General features: G+C 38.0%; 1 protein-coding gene across 1 annotated transcript in view; it reads right to left on the bottom strand.

The window, feature by feature from the left end:
* Positions 1-4,942, bottom strand: part of TFB1M (transcription factor B1, mitochondrial) — a 27,731-nt gene extending 22,789 nt beyond the window's left edge. The window contains exons 1-3 of the mRNA XM_080585273.1: positions 4,815-4,942; positions 4,117-4,305; positions 2,401-2,552 (exon numbers count right to left, since the gene is read on the bottom strand). Coding sequence (XP_080441399.1) covers positions 2,401-2,552; positions 4,117-4,249 — 285 coding nt within the window. The 5' untranslated portion in view covers positions 4,250-4,305; positions 4,815-4,942. The remainder of the gene's footprint in view (positions 1-2,400; positions 2,553-4,116; positions 4,306-4,814) is intronic.
* Between the last annotated feature and the right edge of the window lie 5,029 nt (positions 4,943-9,971).

Consider the following 9,971-nt stretch of genomic DNA (forward strand, 5'->3'; position numbering starts at 1 on the left):
AACAGAATAACTCAAAAGCAAAGTCAATTTTTACACAAAGATGATGTTTGGGGATATTTACCATTCCTAAGTCAGAATAATGAAAAATGGCTTAAAGAGCAAGTCCGCTTTTGCGCAGAAATCCTAATCCATAAACAGTTAAGTGCTATTGGCTTAGCTGATGAAATAAACTGCTCATCGTTAGTTCCATCTTCAGTCTAAATCCTGCTAATAAGCTCAGGGGCACAAACGGGTTTCACAGGTCTCTAAGCCAAAGGAAAGTGCTGCTTTCATACTGTTCATGAAAATATTTTCATGAAAATTTTTGGAGTAAAACTTTTTTTTTTTTTTAACTTCAAAATAGCTAAGTTCTGTGTAGAGTAGTAAAAATGTTTAACTAAAAACTAAGTGTTCCTACAGGTTTTAAGTGCAATTATTTTCAACTAGAAAAATAAATCTAACCTCAACTCCAAACCACTTAATGGGTTTTTCAGCATTACATTAGCAATTATATTGCATACATATTCACTAATCTGCCATGATTTGTCAAATCTTTCTTTGAATCTGTCATAAACATGATGAAAGGCAACATAAGATCAATAAACTTAGAAAACAGTACATGAGAAAACAGACAGCTGCCTACACAATAACGGATTATTAACATATGTTCTATCTTTTTTTAATAATAGCTTCCATGCAGAAAGGATATATATATTTTTATTATTTTTAGAATCACACAACATACATTGAGAATGCTTTTCTCAGCAGAAAATCACAGTCGTATACTTCTAATTTGAAATAAAGTCTGAGGAAACTCATTTAAACTTTCTCCGTTTAAAAGCCGATGTGTACAGCTAACATGGTTCCAGGAGCTCTTGTGCACCAAGCACACGAGCCAAGTGATTTTCCATTATACAGACCCTCTTGTTCTTCGCACACAAGTGAAAAGGCATAAGGAAAACAAAGGGTACAGTTCAAAAAACTGAAACGGTCTTTCTGGAAGAATTCTATATTCAAGCCACTCTGGCTGAAAGCACCTTTTCTTTCCTGGTAAATCTTTCCAGCCTAACAACTATTAGGGCACATGGCATAGGGTGAGACAGAACTGACAGACTCCCAGCTTGTGCAAACTGTTACTCTGTACACATATGTTCTTCCTCTATTTCCATTTTGCAGTAAAGAGGACCCCAATTTCAGCTTTGTAATAGAGATCACTGCCTGAAAAACAGGTGATGAAAAATGCTGTATGCTTTACATCAGTGATTTTATAAATATTGAAAAAGATATTTTTATGTAAAAGTCTCCAATTTGTATTTTTAATCTCTGACTTATTTTGTTACTCAAGTCACAAACCTTTTATGAGCATCCAAATTTTGATACAGCTTTTAATAGCAAACTAGAAAAAAGGAGGTAATATAACCCACACTGTCACAAACAAAAGAATCATTCCATAGTGCATCATCTTATTTGAAGGGGAAAAAAAAGAAACAAAACCTAATTTAACACTAATGGATGCAATATATTTCTTGTCCATTCACATTCACAGGTGCTGAGTTTTAGCGTCTTTATATTTCACAACTTCATTCAGACATATTTATGTCTACTGTGAAGAGGTGGCTAACGAAAAATAATGACTACTGTTAACTCACTTGAGCAGTAACTATGATTACCTATCAAAGATTATCGATCCTGAAAAGTACACTTTCATTCAGAGGAATCTGTTCCAGCAGCTGCATTTTGGAAGACCAGAAAAAATGTCTAAGTACATAAAAAAATCTGTTAACTTAAGTCAGTATCATTAATCTCAAATTCTTTCCAATCCCAAAAAAGTTCTTGAAATCTAAACTAAAAATGCAGATTTGCCACCATTCAAGAAAAGTGAAAACATGATGTGTTCATACTTCATAAGGCATATGTGGCATTCTGTAAATTACCAACAGTTAAATCAACAAAGACATAGTTACATGCATATTCAGGTTTCAGGATAGGAGTCATTTTGTTGATATTTTAAATTATTAATGTCCTACAAAGAGATGGTAGCCGTTCTCAAGTGAGCTAGCTACTTTTTTTCACCACTGATTCTTAGAAAACTCATATTAAACTGCAATATAAGGAAAGCTATTCAAATTGCTATGATTTGATGTTTCAGAAGCATAAGAAAACAGCCAAATATGATGAGGTTTTAGCCACTGTTTTTCTTGCTAGGTCTATATAGTCAAATTCTATAAACTTTAAATTTTAATAGCAATACAAGTAGACAGTATTTCAGAAATACCACGAGTTGTGAACTTATATCAGTTTCAAAGACAGGAGCAAAAATTTCATTTTTTTTTTTTTGACACTTTGAACGTTTCTATCTTCTTAAACTGTTCTTATTCAATGTTATGCATACATTTACACAAATCATTCTACAGTTGATACCTGCAATCCTGGAATGAATCGAGGATCTTTTTCAACTAAAAGGAGCTGTTCAACATCAGCATTGAGAATAGACCTGGTAATTCCTCCTGGCCCAGGGCCCACTTCACAAACATGAGCATTTTTCAGCTTGCCAGCTTGTCTCACTATCTTGTCTGCAAGACATAAAGAACATACTAAGCCTTTATTCTCCAAAGGATCCAGCTCACTAAGATAAATTCATTGTTTATTGTTAAAGCGCAAGCATGCTTATCTCAGAGTAGACACAAACAGTGACACATCCCACATAAATGATCACATGCCTGCTAGACTGCACAGAATTCAGATTTGTTTCATGCTAAAAGATACACTCGACTGTTTTTTAAAAAGGCTATTTTCAGTTTACTCTCTTTACAATGCAGTTTATTGCAGAATCAAATCAAAAGAGAATATTATTTTTCATCTGTAAATCAACAGTAGTATTACTCTTCCTCTAAGTAAGCACTTCTGTTCATCAACCTTAAGTCTCAACTACTTACATTTACAAAGGTGTTTCACTACAGAACACCTATTTCAAGGGCAAGAATTTAAGAAGCAAAAAGGATACAGTCAAGTTCTAACAAGACTACAGTATGTAGAGAAGGAGGAGCCGGAGTAAAGTTAGAGTTGGAATACAGGTAACTGGTAATTATAAAGAGGCAGGCAGTTAAATGATAAGGACATTTCCTTCCTGTACCAAATGGAAGGATACAACATGAAAACTGATTACAGACTGAAAGGAAAACATATTAATGATAGAAAGATGACTAAATTAAGGATTAAAAATGTAGCTAATGAAAAAAAGACACTCTTAGGAACCAAGGAGTGGAATGATAAGGGATATTATGCTGCACACTTATAAGCCTCCTAAATATGCAATAAAAACAAGAGATATCTGAAAATGTGCCTACCTACAAGGTACTCCTAAACCCACACAGACATTTTTATTCCAGGGTAAGAGTCTGGTTATTCATGATGGGGAACTGAGTTTTATGTTCACATCTTCAATCTTTATCACTTGATTCACAATGCATAATCAAATCATCAGATACATGAAGCTGCACTGCATTTATTACTGCAAAACCCAGCCACCACTAGGGCAGTAAAGAAACCCTCTATGAATTGAACATTGCCATCTTTGTCACCCACTACTGAGATGAAGCTGTAGAAAACTGAATTGTTCAGAACAACGTAACTGGTTCAAAAAGCTACATTTCTGACAGATAAGACAACTGACCTTTTAAAAGACACAGTTACTACACTTTTTATGATACATAATAACCTGAAAATATCCTTCATTTTTGAATCAAACTTATAAACTGAATTTATTTGCAACTTATCAAAGCTTGACAATACTTTGATAATACTTGATAGTACTTATCAAACGATAGTAACTCAACAGAAACAGTACTAGTGAGGCTTTGAGTTTTGCATTTGAATTGATAACTCATATTTCATATAGGAATATGCTTTCTACCTAAAAATTATTCTATACTTTACTCTATAAAGAAAGACATTTTCTATAAATTTACAAGTAAAATAAACTAGTCTAAGCTAAATCTACTTTTAAAAGTAATCTTCTGACTGTCATAAACTTGACAGATGTCATCATGCAAACATCATCTCCTTAGCTAGGACCTGGATCCTGAGAAAACCCATGATATTATGTTTTACAGTAGCTAAAATCTGTAAGTATTTAACCTGTCAATCGCAAATCCAGCAGAAAGTTCTGGGAAAGCTGTTTCTGTGCTTGAAGACGGAAGAGCTTAATAATCTCGCCAACAGTTGGCAGAGGAGGCAGGTTGAAGGCAGCCACCTTCCCCCGAACAGCCATAGGGCAGCGCTTCTGCTCCTTCCCCCCAGCAGAAACCAAAAAGCTGACTCTAGTACCTGCAATAAATTAAAATACGCCGATATTAAAAGCCTGGCAGAGTTTACAAGTTGACGCTTGACGAATCATTACACAGGTGCTAGGTTTCAACCACCAGAATTATAATTATTGTATGTAGTGCTTATACTGAGGACATGTATGTGGGATTTGGGCAACAGCCTCATCTTGTGGGTTTGACAAGCCATTAAGCAAAACAAAACCTCTCAGAATTTTTAGTTACAGTTTTTTTACGCAAAATAGGACTTCAGCCCTCAAGAGGAGGCTGCCCCAGCCCCGCCCCTCCCCAAGGGGGCGGGGCTCCATCAGACCCCGCCCGCCCCCTAAGCCACCACCCCCCCGGGCGCCCCCGACTGCGCATGCGCGGTCGCCGCCAGCGTGGCGGAGGCGGAAGGCGTGCGGGGAGGTGTTGTGCGCCGAGCCGCAGCGCAGCCGCAAGCGGCTTTTCTCCCTCCGCCGTGGCGGAAAGGAAACCCCAGAGCAGCAGCCAGGCGGCGCCGCCGGCCCTTACGGTGTCGCGCGGGAGCTTCCCCGGAACAGGAAGCTTCTCTCCTCCCCCTCTTCCTTCTCTTCCGCCTCCCGGACGCGCATGTGCCGCCTCGCTCCCGTTGGCCGTGGCGCTCAGGGAGAAGCGGGGCTGCGCATGCGCCGTGTGACGGAAGGGCCACCGGCGGCGGCTGTTGCGTGTGCGCATGCGCGGGGGCGGGGTAGGGGCAGAACAGAAGGCTGCGACCAGCTGATGTTTGTTCATACGTTGTTTGAGGGTTTTTCGCTTGTGTTTCATCTACCTTGAACAGTTGTTGGGTTTAAAAGTTCTTTAGGTTTTATAATGTGCTTGATTATTAAAGCAGTGTACATAAAGAATCACAGAATGGTTTGGGTTGGAAGGGATCTCAAAGCCCACCCAGTTCCAACCCCCTGCCATGGGCAGGGACACCTCCCACCAAACCAGGCTGCCCAAAGCCCCATCCAGCCTGGCCTTGAGCACCTCCAGGGATGGGGCATCCACAGCTGCTCTGGGTAGCCTGTGCCAGGGCCTCACCCTCCTCTGAGTGAAGAATTTCCTCTTAACATCTAATCTAAATCTCCCCTCTTAGTTTAAAGCCATTCCACCTCATCCTACGCTTACACCCCTGAGAAAGAGTCCCTCCCCAGCTTTCCGGTAGGCCTTCCTTAGGCACAGGAAGGCTGCTGTAAGGTCTCGCCGGAGCCTTCTCTTCAGGCTGAACAACCCCAACTCCCTCAGCCTGTCTTCACAGGGGAGGTGCTCCAGCCCCTTGATCACCTTTGTGGCCCTTCTCTGGACTCACTCCAACAAGTAATTACTGTTGCTCCAACAGGTAATTGCTTCAAATATGTTTCCAGAAAGCTAAGCAGTTACTAAAAAGCCACAATTAATCACGGATATTGTTAGATGTAAGAAAATGGAGACATTAAAGGAGTACCGAAAAGTAATCCCTCGCTCAGTGTAATAATTAAATAATAATTTAAAATATTGTTGTACATTAGACATAGCTTCTGCCATCAACAGCATGTTCTACTTAAGAATCATCTAAGTTTGAAAAGACATTAAAGATCACCAAGTCCAACCATCAACATCAGCTACTGAGTCCCATCACTAAACCATGTTCCTAAGTACCACATCCACATATCTCTTAAATACCTCCAGGAATGGGGACTCTACCATGTCCTTGGGCAGACCATTCCAATGCTTAACCACCCTGTCTTTGAATAAATTCTTCCTACAGTCCAATCTAAACTTCCTTTGGCACAACTTGAAGACATTTCCTTGTGTCATATCATTTGTAAGCTCAGAAAAGAAACAGACACCTTCCTCGCTGCATACTCCTTCCAGGTAGTTGTACAGAGTCATTAAAAATGTAAGGAACATTGCAATTAGTCTTAAGAAAAGGAGCTGGACAATAAATCATTGTCTATATACACTGGAATATTGGAATAAAATGTCGTGGCAATCCTAATTGAAACACTGGAATTTTGAATTTGTGACGTATAAAGCATTTGCTTTTTTATGTTTTGGGGAATTTGAAGTCATTATAATTGAAATAATAAAATGCAGGCTCCATCTGATGGTGGAAACATGGGATTTCAAATGGCATCAGTTAAGAAAAAAAAAAAAACAGACATAATGATGATTTTTCTACTTAAAATAGAAAGAAATGTGAAATTTGAAGAAATATGGACTAGAGGAGCAACTGTAATAATGGCGTGCAACGATACAGCCTCATCACCAGCTGAGGCATCCAGGCTATTTTACCTCTAAAGTAAAAAGTTGCCAGTTTAGTAGTTTTTCTCAGTACCTGAAAAATGTTATGTCAGACCATTCTTTTAATAATGTCTTTCATACTTGACTGTCACCTAGGCTGAGCACTTTCATCTTGCAACCTCAAGTCTACCGTATCTTTCTATACTAAAATTGTTCCATCATTGATAAAGTGCAGTCTCCTTCCTGATGAGTTGCACATACGGAAGTTTCCAGGTATTTTGTGTGGCCATAGCTCTTAACTGTAATAATAGCAAGATATGATAGCTTTGTATTTAAGTAACTTAAAGAAATGTAGCAATCTATGCTAATATTTTTATTTCGAGAAAAAATGGTAGAAAAGTCATTCGCTAAAATAATAATTACAGTGTATAGTGCATAGGTTTTTCAGACTCCTATAGATGCTGTAATGTTTTAATTTATGGGTTGAAGGGTCACGGTGGTCCTTGAAACTAATGAATGGAAAGTGGATGATTTAACCCTTAACCCATCACATCATCTGATTGTTCCTAGTAGATGTCTCCAACTAAAAATCTCAGATATTATGCAAGAGGAAAGGTGAGCCTTCTGAGCATTCATCTATTCATTCTGCTTATTCTGGCTCTTTCATTCCTTTGCAAGCTATGGGAGGCCTGCAGGAAGAGCAGATTAGATAGACAGATACCAAGGAAAGGTAAAACAGGCATCTGAAGAAACTCACGTTCAAGTCCTGAGATCAGTTGTGCAGAGGCACTCTTAGGGGATCACTTGGATCACAATTCTTTATCTTGAGTGCAGCTTCCATTCATGTTCACTTGCCAGCATTGCAAGCATTGAAACCAAAGTTGCACTCATAATTGCAAAACAGCAAGTGTACCAGTGAAAAGTTTTCATTGTAATTGTGGAATTTCATTGTTGATTTCAGGTATTATTTTTAGAGACCTACTGTGTTCATTCATACATATTAATTATGTACTGGTTCTGTGTTCAGGTTGCTACAACTTAAAAATAATTCCTGTGAAAGAAAGCATGATACCACTGCCCTAAAATGATTGTATTGTTTGGGGTTATTGTTACTAGTTTTGAATTATGGCATCGTGTTGTAGAAAACGGGCATCACACTGTATTCCCACAATGCCACACTCCATTTGAATTCTCAGAAAAAAACATCTATTTGGTAATTATTTTACATCAACTTAAGGTAAGTAGGATGAAAAATTATAAATGGACAGTGCATTGAAAAATGATATAAAAATGTGATACACAAAAGAGGTTAGACAGAGAAACTCTTATTTTCTACACCAGTTTTCAAGTGTTTTCATACCTCTATTCTTCAGCTAGTTCTCATATACAATCTTTTCTATTGTTTGTTAAAATAAAATGTTTATTATTTCTATTACACTACCTCATAAGGATCCTAAATAGACTTTAGGAGCCCATTGCACCAGGCACTATACAAACAACACAATGACTGTCTTCCCTCAGGAAAAGCTCTGCCACCACATAAAATGCTGAAGAAAATAAATTAGCAAATGGTAAAAAAGTTTTGGTAAGATAACAGAAGGGAGAGGTATATTTGCATATTCACAGTAATTTTAGATGCCATGGGCTGCAAAAAAAATAAAATAAAAAATAAAAAATTGCAAAACTGTCATGAAACATCTTACATATTAATTGTGTAGAGGATCCATAAAATGGTTTCTTGCTCTTTCTTGCTTTTCGAAGGGAAAGGAATTTAGAGCACCACTTTTGATAAATAGCCTGTTAAATGCAATAGTTGCATACAATGTGGAATACAACAGAATTACTACACCCATACCTTGCCCTAAAGCAAAACAATTCAGTTATGGGGAAAATCGTCCTCCTTGTGACAGTGGGTTCATCAGGCCACAGTATGATCAAGAACAGTGTTTTCCCTGCTACCACTTCAATAACATTGTATAGCAAAAAACTAAACTCTCAAGGAACAAAGACTTCCCATTAACAGAAAATCTGGCAGAAAATGCTGTCCAGACTGCTGAGTTCTTTCCTAACATAACTCAGGAAATACAAAAATCCGTGGCTTTCAGTATTGCCACAGCAGATGTCTAAAAATCATTATATTTACTTTAAAACATTTGAATTTTTTTTACTGCTTCTCCTTCTGATGTGCCATTTCTGAGCCATTTAATCTAGTCTGGTCACATTGTCGAGGTCTGGCCATAGTCATCCATGCTAAAAAGTTTATTTTTAGTTGACACTTTTGATTTCCACTTTATCATACCTTTTTAGGTTCTAGGACGTTTAGAAAGACTATCTTTAATGCAAATTACTGCAAAGCTTGTGGTAACATTTTAGGAATGCTAGGAATTACGATGAGCATGAAGACCATTCTCACCTACGTTATTTGTCAGCCTCTGTAGAAGGGGGGAGTTTCACACTGCAAGTAGGGCCCGAAAACATAAAAATGGACTCAGCACTGTAAGCCACTGCTCCTTTGTCACCCATTTAGCATTTGGCAGCATTTTGAAACATTGGTGTTTTAGCAAGTTTGGTCTTCTTGTTCAGGCCTTCTTGGAGATTTTTCCCATAAAGTTAACAGTTTGCATCTTAATTTGCCTGTCTGACAGAATATTTACAAATATGATATTCCTTTTTAAAATAAATAAATAAATAAATAAATGAAGTCACAAAAGTTAAAGATGCAGAGTAAAAGCTTTCTCACTACTGGCAATAGTCCCCCCAAAAAATTTCATTGAAAGTCCAGCACACCTATTAACTAAAAGAGGTAATTTTTATACACTGTGTATCATGAGAAATGAATACAAAATTACATGAACCTCTGAGAAGCACATGAAACTTGTAATATCACACGCTCTAATTTAAAGTTAACAGTGTTCATGGCCACACTGTGTTATCACCTATGCCTCCTGTGTAACGAACTGATGAAGCAGTGCAGAATTTGTGTGTTCATTGCAAGGACAGATCACAAAACAGGCAGTGTCCCTGGGCTTTTCTTTCCTGTTGCAGTGTTTCTTTGAAGTGTCCTGCAGGGCAGTTTTGACACATAAATGTACCTCATCTGGAGTCACTGTACAATGTGTTGAAGTAAGGTAAGGGTCTTGCACTCCTTCCTTTTCTGTGGTCATATTAAGCAAGTTAGTCTCTGCCTGATCCCCCAGAAATAAGCATTACCCTGTCTAAGTGTGTAATACCAATGGCTGACTATTTTTTCTCTAAGAAAAAGTGATATTCTAACAGGTTACAGAAAGGACACCTTTTATCTTCAGTTCTCAACCTCCTGTCTTTCAAGTAGCAAGGTGGGAGAGGACTCTGAGCTTGAACAGGGAAGCATTTCTGTCTTCAAAATGCTGGAAAGAGATTTATAAAATGCAGACAGAAACTTCAGGGCGTAAGTTTTTGGACCAA

Source organism: Anser brachyrhynchus, assembly GCF_964034855.1.
Source record: "Anser brachyrhynchus genome assembly, chromosome: 3".
NCBI lineage: Eukaryota > Metazoa > Chordata > Aves > Anseriformes > Anatidae > Anser > Anser brachyrhynchus.